The sequence below is a fragment of the Mustela putorius genome, unplaced genomic scaffold (assembly GCF_011764305.1).
Source record: "Mustela putorius furo isolate JIRA1106 unplaced genomic scaffold, ASM1176430v1.1 tig00000174_pilon_pilon_pilon, whole genome shotgun sequence".
Classification (NCBI taxonomy): domain Eukaryota; kingdom Metazoa; phylum Chordata; class Mammalia; order Carnivora; family Mustelidae; genus Mustela; species Mustela putorius.
The window spans coordinates 950,090-969,667 of NW_025421304.1; the positions used below are offsets into that span (position 1 = coordinate 950,090).

At 40.8% G+C, this 19,578-nt stretch overlaps 1 protein-coding gene across 4 annotated transcripts in view; it reads right to left on the reverse strand.

Moving 5' to 3' along the window:
* LOC106003388 (zinc finger protein 345) overlaps positions 1–17,900 on the reverse strand; it is an 86,031-nt gene extending 68,131 nt beyond the window's left edge. For 3 of the 4 annotated variants that reach the window (XR_006605666.1, XR_006605667.1, XR_006605668.1), the window contains exon 1: positions 7,027–7,126. Coding sequence is in view for 1 of the 4 variants with exons in the window: in XM_004764978.3 (XP_004765035.2) it covers positions 7,027–7,153; positions 9,376–9,461; positions 17,826–17,853 (241 nt within the window). In the remaining 3 variants the exon portion in view is untranslated. Of the gene's footprint in view, positions 1–7,026; positions 7,154–9,375; positions 9,462–17,825 lie in introns of those variants that run through there. The other variant, XM_004764978.3, reaches the window with a different exon arrangement.
* Between the last annotated feature and the right edge of the window lie 1,678 nt (positions 17,901–19,578).

Genomic DNA, 19,578 nt, shown 5'->3' on the forward strand with positions numbered 1-19,578 from the left:
AAGTGAATAAGAAGTGATGACAAAATGGAATCTGAAAAGCAGGAGTTTGGGAGACCTCTTTCATTCTTGCCCCCCTCAACTCCTGCTGAACTGATCTACTAAATTGCCCTTGAATCTGTTTCCTTATCCCCAGTGCCACTACCAGCACTCTGAGGAAGCCTAGGGCACCTCCTATTTGAAGCAGAACAATAACCCACTCCATCATGTCCTGAGACCCTTTCTTCTAATCTCCAACTGGCAGTCAAGAGTGATGTAAATTAAGTATGTAAATTGCATTGTTTCACTGTCCTACTCAAGATTCTTCATTAGCTTGCAAATGCTTCGGGGACAAAATTCGAAGATAAGAAATACATGTTATATTATGATCCAATACATAAACATAAAACAAATAGGTCATGAAATTATCTTTGCTACAGGGATGTATTCTGATACTTTTTAAAATGTTCTCTTCTGTGTTATTTTCTTTAAGAAACAAAACAAAACCAAAAAAATAAAAATAAATGCTGCTCATAACCCACCAAGTCATTTTTTTAAAGATTTGTTTATGTATTTGAGAGAGAGAGAGAGAATGCATGCAAGTGCAGAGGAAGATGGAGAGAATACTCAAGCAGACTCTCCAGTGATATGGCTCCATCCCAGGACCTCAAGATAATGACCAGAGCCAAAATCAAGAGTTAGATGCACCAACTGAGCCACCTGAAAACCTCCACTGAGTCATTTTTAGAAACCCTAGAAAGTTCTTTCTGGCCTAGACCCTGTCAGACTCTCCAAACTCACACCTGGCACCTGTCCTGTACTAGGCTCCAACTACAAGGGCCTTCTCTGGATACCTCATATTACACCAAGCTCCATCCTCCTGTGGCCTTCAGGACACTGTTGCCTCTGCCAAGAATGCTCTTCCCTCTATCCTCAGCCTCCCCACCTGCTTTACATCCTTTCAGGGCTCCCCTGAAACTTCATGTCCCTTTGCTATTCCTGAAAAGCTGTCCCCAGTCACAGACTCCAGCAATGCTACACCTGTATTTCTCTCTAATATCAAATACACACATAACAGACCTTGCTACCTCCAATTATGGCAAGACCTCCAAAATCTCAATTTTGAGTAATGATCCGTTCTGATTGCTACCACCCATATTTCCAGATCACTTACTCTTGTACCATCTCTCCAATATTCATCTCCATCTTAAAGACTCTTCCTTGAAATTAAAAAAGAACAACCTCTCCTTTGATTCTGTGGTTCACCTTGCAGCTCTTTTTCATTTACTGTACTCCTTCCTGGTAAAACTTCTCAAAAGAAATGTCTGTATTTCCTGTCAATACTTTTCTTCCCCTTTCTCTCCCACCCTCTTAACTAACATCTTTGCCATATTTCCTTCCAGGCTCTTTCCCTTGCACTTTTATGCAGTTGAAATACTACTACATATACAAACTCGAATCACACCTCACACTTATTTGTCCTAATTATCATAGCACTATTATTACAAACTTCTAATATGGGGTGCCTGAGTGGCTCAGTGGGTTAAGCCTCTGCCTTCAGCTCAGGTCCTGGGATGGAGCCAATGCATTTGGGTTCTCTGCTCAGCAGGAAGCCTGCCTCTGCTGCCTCTCTCTGACTGCCTCTCTGCCTACTTGTGATCTCTCTCTTTCTGTCAAATAAATAAAAGCTTTAAAAAAAAAAGTTTTTAAAAAAATTAATAAAAAACTTCTAATACATTTTAAAACTCTATTTATACTTTTGAGAATTCCTCAAATGGGCCCTCAACACTGCCTGGTGAGTGAAGTCACTGTCCCACAATAGTTTTTATTGTTGGCTTATTTCTTCCCTGTTCTCTTTGTAATCCTCTACAATCAAGTTGTTATTCCTCTCATTTCCAAACCCACTCTGTCTGGGTCACCAGTACCCTTTGGCTTGCCAAATCCAGTAGCCAGGTCTCATCCTTCATCTTCCTTGACCTCATAGCAGTATCTGTCACTTGTGTTTGTCATCCCTCCTTGTGTTTGTCATTGGCTTCCAGCCCTCTGCCTTCCTGATTGCATCCTAGATCATAGGTTACTTATGTTACTTCTGAATTTCCTTTGCTAAATCATTTTCCTTTTCCCAACTAAATGCTGGAATGCCCCATGGTTTAGTCCCTGGACTTCACCTTGACTTCCTTTTAGATCACTTCTCTCCATAATCTCATCTAACCCCATTATCCAGAGATTAACCCATATTTATCCCTCAGTCCTGACTATCATCCTGTAGGCTTTTAAATGCTTATCTAACTTCTCTATTAAGGACATATACTGGCCATCTCAAATGCATTACTCTTTTTTTAAAAAAAGATTTTAGGGGCACCTGGGTGACTCAGTTGGTTGGATGACTACTTTTGGCTCAGGTCATGATCCCGGACTCCCAGGATCGAGTCCAGCATTGGGCTCCCAGCTCCGCGGGGAGTCTGCTTCTCCCTCTGACCTTCTCCTCACTCATGCTCTCTCTCAAATAAATAAATAAAATCTTTAAAAATAAATAAATAAAATAAAAAGGATTTTATTTATTTATGTGAGAGAAAGACAGAGTGAGAGAGAGCATGAGAGGGGAGAAGGTCAGAGGGAGAAGCAGACTCCCCCTGGAGCTGGGAGCCCAAAGCAGGACTCGATCCTGAGACTCCAGGATCATGACCTGACCTGAAGCCCTAACCAACTGAGCCACCCAGGCGCCCCTCAAATGCATTACTCTTGACTTCCTTCTACAGGCTTCCAAACTCTGATGGCTTTTTATTTCCAATCCTTCAGCAAATCCTACTAATTGTACCATCAAATATAACCAGAATATAACCCATTCTCATCACCTTCACATATTAAACCCCATTCCAAGCCACTGTTATCTCTAATGTGGAATTCTGAAGTAGCCCTCTAACTGGTCTTCCTGCTTTCATTCTTACCCTCATCCTACACAAGCACCCAGAGTGATCTTTAAACAAAGATCCCTTACTCCCTCCAACAGCTTCTTATGCTTAGAATAAAATCTTGTTCCTTGCAATGGCCTATGGCCTTATGCAATCTGTTTTCCGTCTATTTCTCTGAATTCATCATTAATTTCCACTTTCACTCTCCTTGCTCTAACCACACTGACCTTCTTGCTGATCCTCAGATAAGTGAAGTACAGCATCTCCTCAGGACCTCTGCATTTCTGCACCATCTGCCTCAACACACACTTTTTTTTTTTTTTTTGGCATGGCTAATTTCATTCAGGCCTCAGTTCAAAATTACCTCCTCTGGGAGATCGTCCTAATCTAAGAACACAGCAAGCTCTCCACAAACATTGGCTGACTGGAAATACAAACCCAATTAAAAAAATAAGTAAGAGAATTATCTCTGGAAGAGACCAAAAGTAGCCCCCTCATTAAAACTAAAAGGGAAAACTATAAGATACCTAGGAATAAACGTAACCAAAGAGGCTAAGAATCTATACTCAGAAAACTATAAAGTACTCATGAAAGAAATTGAGGAAGACACAAAGAAATGGAAAAATGTTCCATGCTCCTGGATTGGAAGAACAAATATTAAGAAAATGTCTATGCTACCTACCTAAAGCAATCTACATATTTAATGCAATTCCTATCAAAATACCATCCATTTTTTTCAAAGAAATGGAACAAATAACCCTAAAATTTATATGGAACCAGAAAAGACCTCGAATAGCCAAAGGAATATTGAAAAAGAAAGCCAAAGTTGGTGGCATCACAATTCTGGACATCAAGCTCTATTACAAAGCTGTCATCATCAAGACAGCATGGTACTGGCACAAAAACAGACACATAGATAAATGGAACAGAATAGAGAGTCCAGAAATAGACCCTCAACTCTATGGTCAACTAATCTTCGACAAAGCAGGAAAGAATGTCCAATGGAAAAAAGACAGCCTCTTCAAAAAATGGTGTTGGGAATATTGGACAGTCACATGCAGAAAAATGAAATTGGACCATTTCCTTACACCACACACGAAAACAGACTCAAAATGGATAAAGGACCTCAGTGTGAGAAAGGAATCCATCAAAATCCTTGAGGAGAACACAGGCAGCAACCTCTTCAACCTCAGCCGCAGCAACATCTTCCTAGGAACATCGCCAAAGGCAAGGGAAGCAAGGACAAAAATGAACTATTGGGATTTCATCAAGATCAAAAGCTTTTGCACAGCAAAGGAAACAGTTAATAAAACCAAAAGACAACTGACAGAATAGGAGAAGATATTTGCAAACGACTTATCAGTTAAAGGGCTAGTATCCAAAATCTATAAAGAACTTAGCAAACTCAACATCCAAAGAACAAATAATCCAATCAAGAGAGCACTGGATGTGGTGCAAAAATAATGAATACTGTTATGCTGAAACTAAAAAATAAATTTTAAATAAATAAATAAATAAATAAATGGGAAAAAAAAAAGAAAGAAAGAAAGAAATGGGCAGAAGACATGAACAGACATTTCTGCAAAGATGACATCCAGATGGCCAACAGACACATGAAAAAGTGCTCCACATCACTCGGCATCAGGGAAATACAAATCAAAACCATAATGAGATATCACCTCACACCAGTCAGAATGGCTAAAATTAACAAGTCAGGAAATGACAGATGCTGGCGAGGATGTGGAGAAAGGGGAACCCCCCCTACACTGTTGGTGGGAATGCAAGCTGGTGGAACCACTCTGGAAAACAGCTTGGAGGTTCCTCAAAATGTTGAAAATAAAACTACCCTATGACCCAGCAATTGCACTACTGGGTATTTACCCTATAGATACAAATGTAGTGATCCGAAGGGGCATGTGCACCCAAATGCTTATAGCAGCAATGTCCACAATAGCCAAACTATGGAAAGAACCTAGATGTCCATCAACAGATGACTGGATAAAGAAGAGTGGTATATATATACAATGGAATACTATGCAGCCATCAAAAGAAATGAAATCTTGCCATTTGTGACGACGTGGATGGAACTAGAGGGTATTATGCTTAGCTAAATAAGTCAATTGGAGAAAGACAACTATCATATGATCTCCCTGATATGAGGAAGTGGAGATGCAACATGGAGGGTTAAGGGGGTAGGAGAAGAACTAATGAAACAAGATGGGATTGGGAGGGGGGCACCTGGGTGCCTCAGTGGGTTAAGCCGCTGCCTTCGGCTCAGGTCATGATCTCAGGGTCCTGGGATCGAGTCCCGCATCGGGCTCTCTGCTCGGCAGGGAGCCTGCTTCCCTCTCTCTCTCTCTGCCTGCCTCTCCATCTACTTGTGATTTCTCTCTGTCAAATAAATACATAAAATCTTAAAAAAAAAAAAAAAGATGGGATTGGGAGGGAGACAAACCATAAGTGACTCTTAATCTCAGAAAACAAACTGAGGGTTGCTGGGGGGTGGGGGTTTGGAAGGGGGGTGGGGATATGGGCATTGGGGAGGGTATGTGCTATGGTGAGTGCTGTGAAATGTGTAAACCTGGCAATTCACAGACCTGTACCCCTGGGGATAAAAATACATTATATGCTTATTTTAAAAAAAAAAAAAAGAACATGAAAAAAAGAAACCTAAAAGGGAAAGGGGCTCCTGGGTGGCTCAGTGGATTAAGCCGCTGCCTTTGGCTCGGGTCATGATTTCAGGGTCCTGGGATCGAGCCCCATGTCGGGCTCTCTGCTCAACAAGGAACCTGCTTCCCCCGCTCTCTCTGCCTGACTCTCTGCCACTTGTGATCTCCCTCTCTGTCAAATAAATAAATAAAATCTTTAAAAAAAAAAAACCCTAAAGGGGGAAATAATTAAAGGGGAATATGAGAGAGGAAGAGTGGTAAATGTGAGTTGGAAAGGAAGTTCCTTTGAAAACTCATACTGATATCACTTTCCTGCTGAGACCTTAGACTTCTTTCCACAGGCCTTTGAAGAGAGCTTCACACAAACATCTCGAAGTGCGGCCACCTCACAGACCAACTGTCTTATTGTCAGCAAGAGCTGCTCCTACGTGACTAGCTCTTATCCACCTGAGCTCCTTCTTCTTATCATGGCTCTCATCACCATCTAGGGGTCCTTCCCTTGCTCCAATAAGGAAAGCACATCTGGTTTAGGGATCGAACATCCAGCTTAAAAGAAAAGAAATGTGATATGGTCATGGCATAGGAGTCCCAGATTCAAATCCAGGCCATTGGACATCAAAGAGAGACACCGAAGGAAGTGACAGAGGACAACATGAAGATCTGAAGGATGAAAAACAAGAAGGCACACAGTGGAGCTGTTGACTTCTGTTGGTTAGGATGCAAGGGGAAGTTATTCAAAGAACAAATGTGTCTTAAAGTGATCAGCAGAAAGGAGGAGAAGAGACAAAAGCAGGGAAGGAATGTGTCTTGTTTTGTAGAATCCACAGTTCCAGTTCCAGCCAAGGAGACACCTAAGTAGGTGTTTCACCTGAGAGCCCCTTGCTAAGTGTGTCCAGCCAGATAGCCCCTCGCAAGAGTCAGTTTGAGCTGGAAGGGAGCTAAGGACCTGTACAGAAGCCTTAGCTGAGCTGACCTGAAGTTACCTTTAGCCCGCTGTAATACTAAGATGTACTTTATGTTGGCTAATTGAATTTAAATTTAAAAATATACAAAGACATCCTCCTGTGAGTGGAATTTTCTGCCATGTTTTGAACATACAATACACACACTGGCATGTTGAAATGCCAGGCATGTCCAACTGAACCAGAAGGGCACATATGAGTCCCCTGTCCCAGCGCCCTGCCACACTGCGTAAGAACTTCCTCTACTAACCCCACAGGGAGACAGTGCTTTCAGAGCGATCTCCCGGAGTCCTTACTTGTAACAAATAATAAAAAGGTCTTTGCTTTCAACATTTCCTTTGGGTTGTGCTTGATCTGCTGCAGGCCATGCTGTGAACTACTTGACTTTGATTACACTTCTACCTCCAAAAAACTCAAACCTTTCCTTAGGGAATAAAAATCAGAAAACCATAATGACACAGGCAGAAAATGTGGGAGTCAAGTTCTGAGTATTGTAGATGATCTTACCCAGTGAGATCAGGTTGCTGTAGTTCTCCAACATCACATCCCTGTACAAGTCCCTCTGAGTTGAGTTAAGGCATTCCCACTCTTCTTGAGAGAAGTTGATGGCCACATCCCTGAAAGTCACCAACCACTGAAACAACAAATCCACGTGTTATTGGTAAAAATATGACAATGACTTTGAGGTAAAGTGAGGGAAAAAAAGAGCAGGCCATGAAGGAAGGGGATGACACAGTAAATGGGCCATGGCTGAACACCTTGTAACATTAAAGGAAATTAAGCCCCTGTACTATAGTGTCAACGAGATCCTTGATCACTCCATTGCACAGAGGAAGACAAAACTTCCTATGTATGATAGGATAATTCTATTAACCAGAAAAGTCCAGGAATACAAAAGGCCAGATGAATGCAGTTCTCTCATTAAATGAAATAGTATATGCATATTAAGCTTTCAAATCCCCCAAAATAGTAAATTCTCAATAAATAGGAGTTCTTGGGGCGCCTGGGTGGTTCAGTGGGTTAAAGCCTCTGCCTTCGGCTCAGGTCATGATCTCAGGGTCCTGGAATAGAGCCCCACATTGGGCTCTCCACTCAGCAGGGAATCTGTTTCCTTCTCTCTCTGCCTACCTCTCTGCCTACTTGTGATCTCTCTCTCTTTGTGTCAAATAAATAAATAAAATCCTAAAAAAAAAAAAAAAAAGAAATCTGTAGGCTAAAACATTGGACTTGGGGGGTTGGGGGGTACCTGGGTGGTTCGGTCAGTTAAGCATCTGATCTTTGGCTCAGGTCATGATCCCAGGGTCCTGGGATTCTCTCTCTCCCTCTCCTTATGCCCCTCCTCCCACTCACACACACACACTCTCTCTCCAAACAATTTTTTTTAAATATTAAAAAAAAAAAAAGAATTTTTTGAAGATTCAAATTCTTGAAGTCCCAATATTATGTCACTGAATATAACTGACATTTCCATTTTATGAATGAAATGATCTGCTTATTTGGGAATATTTCAATTAAATTCTCTAATGTCTTTGAGCCCTAAGAATCTACAATTTTCAAGAGAGTAGGCATCTGGCAGATTTTATTTCTACTTCCTTTTGTGCAAGCTGATGGATGCCAATCTAGGTGTAATAGGCACCATGAACACATTTCTGGCCAACTCCAAGATAAACCTGACTGCTGATCATCCTTTCATTGGTTCTGGAGCAAGAGAGTTGTGGTATATAGAATAACAGCCCCCCCTGCCACAAAGATGTCCTCATCTGAATCCCTGGAACCTTTGAGTATGTAACGTTATATGACAAATGTAGATGTGATTAAGGAACGTTAGATGGGTAGATTTTCCTGGATTATCTGGTTGGGCCCAATGTAATCATAAGGGTATTTTAAGTGATAGAGGCAGGCAGAAGAGTCAGAGAAGGAGATATGATAATGAAAGCAGATGTCAGAATGATGACTGCTGGCTCTGAAAATGGAAGGAAGCCATGAGCCAAGGAATGTGGGCAGCCTACAGGACCTGGAAAAATGCAAGGAAATAGATTCTCCTCTAGAACCTCCAGAAGAACACAGACCTACCAACATCTTTATTTTAGCCTATAAAGCCAATTTCAGACTTTGACCTCCAAAACTATAGATAATAAACTTGGGTTGTTTCGAGTCACTAAGTTTGTGAAAATTTGTGACAACATCAACAGGAAACTATACAAGAGGCAAGATCTCTTCCTTCTCAGACTCAATCTTAAAAGCCTCGCAGAAAATGTCATCATATACTGAGACCTGGAACATCCAGCAGAAATGCTGTCATTTCCAAGTGGGAAACCTAGGTTTGTAGAGATCAGTGTTATGGGTCCCATATAACTACCTCACCAAACCGTTATACTAATATTGCTCTTAAGGGGAGACGTTTCTGTTTCCTTAGGGTTCCTGGCAGAAGACTTTGCATGTAAAAAATGTTTGAAGCGGCGGGGGGGTGGGAGGTTGGGGGAACCAGGTGGTGGGTATTAGAGAGGGCACGGATTGCATGGAGCACTGGGTGTGGTGCAAAAACAATGAATACTGTTATGCTGAAAATAAATAAATAAATAATAAATTAAAAAATTTTTTAAAAAGAAAGACAAAAAAAAAATGTAAAAAACAAACAAACAAAAAAAAAAAAACACCTAAACACTGATGAGGGGGAAAGCATTTAGAGAAGAATGGATCTCTTTGCTAGGATCAGTCACTGAAATGGGAAAAATTTGGGAACAGTTCCCTTAGGGAACTAAGGAAGGCAGAACATTTTGAGATAAAGAAATCTGGTATTCACATCACACAACAAATGACTGCACTTGAAGGAGGAAAAATGAAATAGCAACTCACATGGGGCATGTTTTTTAGAACTGTCAGGACTGATCGGTTTTCTGGCTTCTTCTTCTGGAGATGTGTGGAGTCCAGAGAAGGCAGGGCTGGAGAGGGAAAAAGAATCCATGAGGTCAGGCTTGCCTCAGAGCCTACAAAATGAGCACCTTGGGACTACCTTTATCTCACCTCTTTGAAGGAGTTTGGAAAAATCTTAGCCTTCCTTCAAATCCAGTGGAATATAGCTGTGGCACAAGGAATTCAGGCCAGACTTTTCCTTAATCCCCATGATGCAGAACAGGACTTCAGAGAGTGCTAGTTTTCTAGGGTATCTCACATCCTGATATAGGGGCATACCTAGGAAGCCCTAGGGAGCACAGCTGCCCCAGGTATCTCTCCCCCACCCCCACACACATACATACAAGGATAAAGTGAGATGCTTTGTTCCCACAGCTTAAGGGCTCAATCCCACAAGGCTGTGCCTAACTCCAGAAGCCAAACTGAACTCCCTAGCCACCAGTACTTCTGACAAACTAGCTATAGACTGGGGGCTCCCACAATCTCCTGCTAAGTTTTATACTTTGCTAGGATAGCTCACGTAACTCAGGAAGGTATTCTACTTACATTTATGAATTTATTATAAAGGATACAGCTCTGGAACAGCCAAATGGAAAAGATGCATAGGACAAGGTATTGGCAGGGGGACTGCTTGGAGCTTTCCATGCCCTCTCTAGGAATGCCACCCTCACAACAACTCAGTGTGTCACCAATCCAGAAGCTCCTAGTGCAAGATCCTAGTGCAAATATCCTAGTGAAAGAGTTTTTATGGCCCTTAACCTCCAGGGCCAACCACCCCTTTCCTGGAGGTCAGTGGATGGGTTGGAAAGTTCCAATCCTCTAATCACTCAGTCTTTCTGGTGAACCCAACTCTATTCTGAGACAATATAGGGGCCCACCCCTAGCCACTTCATTAGGATAAATTCAGGGCTTGTTATGAAAAATGAAAGACACTCCTATCAGAAAAGGGTGTTAGGAGCTCTGTGCCAAGAACTAGGGATAAAAACCAAATATATGGGGCACCTGAGTGGCTCAGTGGGTTAAGCCTCTGCCTTCAGCTCAGGTCATGATCTCAGGGTCCTGGGATCGAGCCCCGCATCGGGCTTTCTGCTCAGCAGGGAGCCTGCTTCCCCTCCTCTCCCTCTGCCTGCCTCTCTGCCTACTAGTGATCTCTCTCTCTATGTCAAATAAATAAATAAAATCTTAATATATATATATATATATTATTATTATCTCACAAATACTAATGCAAAATTTGACATACCAGCAAACAAAAACCCAACAGCATGTTTAAAAAACTATCATAATTAAGTGGGACTTTCTCTGTAATAAAAAGATGGTTTGATATTACCACGTTCACTAATATAATCCATGATATTAATCATTCTATGGAAGAAAATCATACTATCTTCATAAATACCCCCCAAATTTCCCAAAACTCATGATCCACTTCTGATAAGAACACAATAAGAAATAGGAATTGATGACTATTTTAATGATAGCTGGAAAGACTGACATGAATGAAGCCTTTTAAAATGAAGCCAGACGGACCACTTGAGAGAAACTGTCTTATGCCTCTCCTTTTGAACTGGCCCAAAACCTGCAGACTGAGCAAAACAGCAATTGTTTCAGGCAACTGCTTGAAATGTCAGCCGGAAAACAGAGTCTGATCATAAGACTGATGGTTATAGACTTTCTAAAGAGATAATCAGTAGTCATTCAGTGTATAACCAAGGATAGCTTAGCCTTTTCTTTTTTTTCTCTTAACTAATGTAGGAAAAAAAAATCCTTGCTTTCACTCTCCAAGTGGGACATTATTTGGTTTCTGCCTGAGTTTGTGCTCCCTGAATTGAAATTTTTTTATCCTAATAAATGCTTGTTTGCCTTTCATTGAAGCACACTATTTCCAGGTTAATAGTAGAAACAAGGCAAGAATACCCACTATTCTCACTGTCATTTATCACTGTATTATTATATTAGCCAATATAAATAGGCAAGAGAAATCAACAAGACAACAAGAATAGAAAATAAGCAAAACTCCCTCTATGAGATATGACAGCATGCCTAAAATCCCAGGAGTGCAATGAAAGAAAAAGTGACGACAAATAAAAAGAGAACTTAGTAAATTAGCAGGATATAAAACTAGCATGAAAAGAAATGACCTTTATATAAAAAACAATAATCACACAGAAAATATAATAAACAATAGCCACAAAAAAGGATGAAATACATAGGCCCAAGCTTGACAAGAAATGCATAAAACGTGCAAGAAGAAAAATTTGAGGAGCGCCTGGGTGCCTCTATGAGTTAAGCCTCTACCTTCGGCTCAGGTCATGATCTCAGAGTACTGAGATTAAGCTCCGAGTCAGGCTCCCTGCTCAGTGGAGAGCCTGCTTCCCCCTTTCTTTCTCACTGCTTGCCTCTCTGCCTACTTGTAATCTCTCTCTGTGTCAAATAAATAAATAAAATCTTTAAAAAGAAAGAGAGATAAAGAAAGAGGGGCACCTGGGTGGCTCAGTGGGTTAAGCCTCTGCCTTCCGCTCAGGTCATGATCTCAGGGTCCTGGGATGAAGATGTGCACTGGGCTCTCTGCTTGGCAGTGAGTCTGCTTCCTTCTCTCTCTCTGCCTACTTATCATCTCTGTCAAATAAGTAATTAAAATCTTTTTTTAAAAAATTTTAAAAAAGAAAGAAAGAAAAACTTGAACCACCCCTGAAAGACCTAAAAATAGATTTGAGCAAATGGTTTGAACAGCATTTCTCAACAACTTTTTCCATCATTACTCCTCTGAAGAGCCATTTTAGACACTTTTTTTCCTGTCCCCCTCCACCATGAAATTTTAATAGGACAGGTATACTGTAAGATACGTACTTATATAAGTATATAATATAAACAATGTAACCAAATTTTTAACATATCATTCAAACCATTCTTTTCCAGAAAAAAGTAAAACAATTGAAAAATTAATTTCTTAAAATTTTTAGTGAACTTAACTTTTACTAGATAGAAGAATCCTTCAACTAGTTGCTTGATCTTCATTCCTATATTGTCAACATTTTAACTTCTCAGCGCTTGACATAATTGATAGATTTCACAATATTAAAATTTACCCAAGATCTATGATCCTGAAAAATAGCCGCGATGAGAGATACCCACTCAATCTTTGTGGATTAGGAAACAAATGAATCTCCTTTCCCCACATAACTTAGATATGACTGGAGGATGACCCCTCCCCCGTTTTCCAACCTACAAGGCCAGGCAGAGCCTCCAAATGGCTATTCTTTGTCTCATAAATGACTAGCTGAGCTGCTGGACGCCACTGACTAATCTGGACAAAATGCCTGATAACTTCACCTGACCAAACTTTGGTCAGATTTCTCTCCTTCTCTCAGGCCCTTGAACTTCACAGGCCTACCCTGTGTTCTGAGTCAGCACAGGATGCAAACAACCCTCTTAACAATGACTCAAACCCCTCTGCAGCTGACTTGCAAAGAACACAATCTACACAACTAACCACCCACTCATCCCACACTGCCACATCCACTTCTTTCTGGCCTTGTTTACCTTCCTTATAAAAGAAAATTATTTTCTGCCTGACCTTTTAAATGCCTGCAGATCTATAATTGGGTGTAATGTTCTCCCAATTACAAGTCTTCCTCCCCTCACTGCAGTGATCCTTTGAACAAAGTCATTCCTTAGTTAAGTCCAAATTGTCTCTTATGAGACATGTTGAATAACTTTATAGATAATAAAACATTCTTTTTATTTAATCCTCAAATCCCAAGTCAAACACAGAAGCATGATCAAAGGCAGCCAGTGGGCCCATGCAAGGCCTCCTCTTGTGATACAACTTCAAGATTGAGCCATCATTTGAAAGAAAGTTCTCCATTTCCAGACACCTATTTGCCACAGTTTGGAGCACTGATCTTTTGTGGTAGCATTTATCTTGCAAAAATACATATTCTATCACCTCAATGTCGGTGCTGTTCATATGATACCCAAGAAACGCCAGTGAGAGAGTAAATAATGAAGAAAAAGATTTTGTTGGCTGAACTGCATTTCGGAGAGCCACAAACCATTACTGTAGCTAAGATTTCCTTGCTCCATCCCCACCCAACACCAGTTTTCATCCCCTAGGAAGCGGTATCACCCTTATTGAGAACACATGGGCTAAAATGAGGTTAATTCTCTGAATTAAAGAGGTTAATTCTCTGAACATGGATGGGATATTTGATATATAAGTTAAACTGTAAATTAAATATGCTCCAAATAAAAATACTAACAAGTATGGCAATAGACACATTAAATTTAAATTCATTAAGCAAGAAAATAAAAAAGCAAGAATAGCCAGAAAATGCCAAAAAAAGGAAGAGAACAAAGATTTTAAAGATACTAAAAAATCTCTATCACTAAAATACTGGCTACTGGCACCCGAATAGACATTCAGATTAATGGAATTGTAGAACCTTTGATCTCTAGGGAAAGACAGATTATTTAATGTTATTGAAAAAAGTATAATTGGACCCACATTTTATACCACATCCCAGGATTAACTCCAAATGTTTAAGAGATCTAAGTATTAAAACCTGAAATCATAAAAATACCAATCTTAGTTCATTTGGGCTTCTATAACAAAATACCACAGACCAGGCAGCTTACAAACAACAGAAATTTATTTCTCACAGCTCTGGAGGCTGGAAGTTCAAGATCAGGGAGTCAGCTTGGCCAAATGAGAGCCCTCTTCTTGGTCACAGACTTATTGTATCCTCACTGGGCTTCTTTTATAAAGGCACTAATCTCATTCATGAGGAATTTACTCTCATGATCTCATTACCTCCCAAAGACTCCACCTCCAAACACTATCATTCTGGGCATTAGGATTTCAACATATGAGTTTTTTGAGAAGGGTCAAACATTCAGCGCACAGGCATGCTAAGGGAAAAAATGGTTGAGTTCCTTTTAGGTTGAGAGGTGAAAAGCCTTTCTATTTCTTACAGTCAAATGAATACATTTTACTGTATTTAAAAATTGCCTAGAGAAAAGAATACAAACACAAATAAATTGGGAGAAGATATCGACAACCTAAAAAAAAAAAAAAAAAAAGAGTGACTCTTCCTAAGACCAAAAGAGCTTCATTTTAAAAATGAGAAAAAAAGAGAAAAATTAAAAATCGTTATTAAAAAGGACAAAACAGAGGCACCTGGGTGACTCAATTGGTTAAGCCTCTGCCTTCCCCTCAGGTCATGATCCCAGGGTCCTGGGATCGAGCCCCGAATAGGGCTCTCTGCTCAGTGGGAAGCCTGCTTCTCCCTCTTCCACTCCCCCTCTGCTTCTCCCTCTTCCACTCCCCCTCTTGTGTTCCCTCTCCTGATGTGTCTCTCTCTGTCAAGTAAACAAACAAAATCTACACTATGGAGTAGTATTATGCCTCCAACAGAAAGGACGAATACCCAACTTTTGTAGCAACATGGATGGGACTGGAAGAGATTATGCTGAGTGAAATAAGTCAAGCAGAGAAAGTCAATTATCATATGGTTTCACTTATTTGTGGAGCATAACAAAAAGCATGGAGGGCATGGGGAGTTAAAGAGAAGGGGGTTGGGGTAAATTGGAAGGGGAGGTGAATGATGAGATACTATGGACTCTGAAAAACAATCTGAGGGGTTTGAAGTGGCAGGGGTGTGGGGGGTAGGGGTACCAGGTGGTGGGTATTATAGAGGGCACGGATTGCATGGAGCACTGGGTGTGGTGAAAAAATAATGATACTGTTATGCTGAAAATAAATAAATGAAAAAAAAAAGCAGGAGTCAGGTGGTACTCAAAATAAACAGACTCACTTACTTTTGGGACTCTTTAGGAGGTTGTATGACACCAACTAATTTCTCTGAAAACTAATACATAAAGGGAAAGAATCAAATAGATTTTTGTCTATGTAACTAAATTTTAAGATAACCAAATAGCTGACAAAGAAAAGTTCTTATTTATAGAACCCCAACTAAGAAATCCAGAAGGAAGTGAGAGAATTTTAAAAAATCACTAAAAGTAGGCAGACAGCCTCTGCTTTGCTGTCTTGCCCACCAACCCCCTTTGGTATATTCAATAAACTTCCATCTCCTTTATAAATAAATAAATAAACAAGCAAATAAACAAACAAATAAATATCACTATATGTGATATAGTGAAATCCTTAATGGAATATCAGATTTCACCATCAATCATAAATGGATGTTATAACCTTTAGATTAGTGTTTCTTAACCTTATTTTTCATTATTAGTTCCCAAAGAACCTTTTTTTCCCTATCACCAACTATGAAATTTTAATACTACAAATATACTGTATTTATGTGTTTGTGTACTCTGTGGCTTCAAGGGCCACAAACCATTGTACCCTTCCCTACTAAGTACCAAGTTTTAGCCCCTTGTGGTAGGGCGTGTGGGGGGGGTACGCAATACCTTCTTCTATTAATAGGTATAAAAGGAAGGGAGAACATTATAAAAGGATTAAGTGGACAGCACTTGAACATTGATCAATATAGCATCACCACAAGTGGGACTTCAGACTCTAAAAGCTGCAGGATGTGAATAGGAAATATACAACACCAACTATGAATTATTTTTGCCCAAATATATGGCTTATGCAAAATATGATCTGAATTTGATGAAGCCCCTAGATCTAACTACTTGTTTACAGAAATATGGGGCAATGGGAAACAAATTATATGACACCACAAGTTAGTAATTAGCCAAAAGCAAAACGTAGAATATTCTATAAAAAACCTAGTTCTGTTGTTGTTTTTTTTTTTTTTTTACAAAACAGTGATACCAATTAAAATACAATAAAAGCAAAAAACGGAAGGGAAACTTGTAGATTATAGAAATTTAAGAGGCTTGGCAACGGAATGCACTGTGTAGACCTTATCTGGAGCATGATTTGAACAAACCAATTGTAAAAACCTATCTTTGAAAGAAATGGAGAAACCTGGATATGTACTGTGTATGTGCTATTATGGAATTAACTGTTTTTAAAGTTGGGATAACATCACAGATATTATCTAAAAATGATATTGGTTTTGGTTACATATACATACACATGGATAAAATTATGTAATTCTTGAAATGCTACAGAAAAAAGGAGAAAGGATAGATATAAGCGTATTTGTAAATGTTTTAAATTATGGCTGGGTGTTGAGCACATTGGGGTTCATACTATTTTCTTCTATGCTCTAAAATTTCCATAATCAAATTAAAATAAATTTTAATTTTTTATTAAATTTTTAAATTAAAATAAAAATCTTCAGATTTCTTCCAGAAAGTCTAGTTCTCTCTCATCAAAATTCAGGCTAGAAAGGGCTGATCTATCATTGGGTGGAAAGGAGAGGAGTAGTGTAGTTGGAGAATGGAGTTAGCTTTGTGAGCTCATCCCTGCAGCGTCATCATTTATGGGGACAGCTAAGCCTAATGACCAATCACTGAAAGGCTGGTTCCTCCTTAGGATGTTTGTTGATGGAGGTAGCAATATCCTGAAAAGTAAGAAATTTGAGGGAAGAAAGAAAATGACAAGTTATTTTAGGTAAGCTTTTTAAACGTGCAAGATTATTTTTCCTTTCCTGTGTGGACCTGTTGTTAAAAGAACGGAAAAAACAATCAGAGCCAACAAAACAATTTAGGATCATCTCCTACAACTTCAAGCCAGAGAAAGGGGTTGGCTTTCCCCACAGGACTCTCCAAGTAGAAAAGGGCGTCCTGTTACGATGATCTCCCTTCTGAGGGCACTTCCAGGTGTAAATCCTCATTATAGAGGCAGTTTCAAAATAGGCACGTTCTCTCTGCACAGTAAGGCGAAGGAATTACAGCAGCTGGAACCGCGCGATTCCCAAAGGGACTCTGTCCCTTACAGAGGAGGGTTAAGTACACAGGTGCGAAGGATCCCAGCCGCCAAAAGCATTAGATGACGACAGGTGAGCCTATCGTGGCGTCACAGATGGGGACACACACACATACCGCGCGGTGGAACGTTAAGGGTAACATATTCCTGATTCCCTCCTCCCGGAACGAAAGTCATGGTGCTGAGTTTGCCAGCGGAGAGGGGTGCCAAGTGCACTCCACTATAACCCGGGCGAAGGAACGAAACTAATAACGCCCCGCCCCTGCCGCTCGGAACCGAAGTGACGGCGCGGATATTGGCGGCAGAGAAGGGCACAGGTACCCGGCAAGCGCAAGGCCGACTTCCGTAAGGAATTAATCTGGAGCGCTACGACTCAGGAGAAATGTAGTCCAGAGCCAGGGTCGTCCTGGGTCCTGTCAGCACCGAGCTCCAGCCGGCATACCAGTATTCCCAGCACCACGCGGCAACTTTTTTCTGGGTGCTACAAACCAAATGCAGCGTAGGGGTCCCAGTGAAGCGGTCCACTCACCTGGCCGCTGCGGACTGGATCCTTGCATCAAGACGTAACGGAATAAGTGGACGAAATGGCGCAGGGACGCGGTGGCCTCCGGGAAATGTAGTCAAAAGTGTGACCCCCGCTCGATCCCAGAAGATGCAGAGGCAGTGGCCACATTCAGCCCTTAATCGGGCGCGCCGTGAGTCTCCCGTGCTCCAGTGGGGGATCTCGCGCTACTCAGATGTGAGCCGACCTATTTCCTTTTCACTCACATGACCCCAGAAAAATCCCATGGAGGTTCCCAGAAATTGGGTCTTGTAGTGATGCCTTCAGAGAAATGTAGTCCGGATCTGAAAAGCTGCGCAAGGCCAGTAGGTAGGGTCTGGGTTTCTCAGACCAAAGCTCTGGCTCCGTCGCAGTAGTTGTGACTACAGGTTTCTGCTCAAGAGGCACTGAGGGTTTGACGCTTACTTCACGGAAGCGTGTTTATATCCAAGTGTCCTCTACAGGGGATGCGGGGACTGTGGGGAGTGTGCCATGTGTCAGATGGTGTTTGCAACTGTGAGAGGGATGTTTGTTTAATAAGCGTGGGATCCATTCGGGATTTTGTGCGCGCGTCTCGGGGACGGTGTGACTGACTCTAAGGCTGCTGTCTGGGATTAATCAGACAGTCTGCAACTAAGTATTTTTATAACTTTTAACAAAGAAAATGCTTTTTCTATGTTTGCATGGTTATGAATTTAGAATAGATTCCTATGTAATTCTAAACTTGTTAAATGAATGATACACAGAGTTCACCTGTAGCAGTGAATGTGGGGAAAGAAGCGCATGCAGCACTGAGTAATAGTGGTATCTCTAAGCTTCTGTTTCCTCACCTGTAAAATGAGGTTGACATTTATGTAATGTTTTGGAGCACCGCTGTCCAATTGAACTTTCTGAACAACTAGGTTCTGTGTTCTGTATCTGCACTGTCCAGAACAGTAGGCACTAGCCATATATGGCTGTTGAGCCTCTTAAATATGGCTAGTTTGAGGAATGAATTTTTCATTTTTTTTTAAGATTTTGCTTATTTATTTGACACAGAGAGAGATCACAAGTAAGCAGAGAGGCAGGCAGAGAGAGAGAGGGAAACAGGCTCCCTGCTGAGCAGAGAGCCTGATGCCAGGCTCCATCCGAGGACCCTGAGATTATGACCTGAGCCGAAGGCAGCAGCTTAACCCCCTGAGCTTCCCTGCCTGCCTCTCTGCCTACTTGTGATCTCTCTCTGTGTGTCAAATAAATAAATAAAATCTTTAAAAAATGTAGAAACTTTCTGAGGTCATTGGCCTTACCAAAACAAGTGACAGGTCATATTTAATAATTATTAATAGGGCACCTGGGTGGTTCATTGGTTATAGCCTCTGCCTTCAGCCCAGGTCATGATCCCAGGGTCCTGGGATGGAGCCCTGCATTGGGCTTTCTACTCAGCAGGGAGCCTGCTTCCCTCTCTCTGCCTGCCTCTCTGCCTACTTGTGATCTCTGTCTGTCAAATAAATAAAATCTTTTTTAAAAATAATTATTAATAATTATGAATGTGAAAAGACAATTGGCTCGATCTATATAAAGCAAGCTAAAATCTTTGGAAATCCTAGTTATAATTACAGTTGCTAAAAAAAATTGCTATCAAATCACGTGTATATAGGACAACAACAGAATGTTGGTGGAAACATTGAAATCAAGAATGGCTTCTCCCTCAGATTGCTTCAGAAATTCCTTTAGGTTGTTCTAACTTAAAGAAATTGAATCT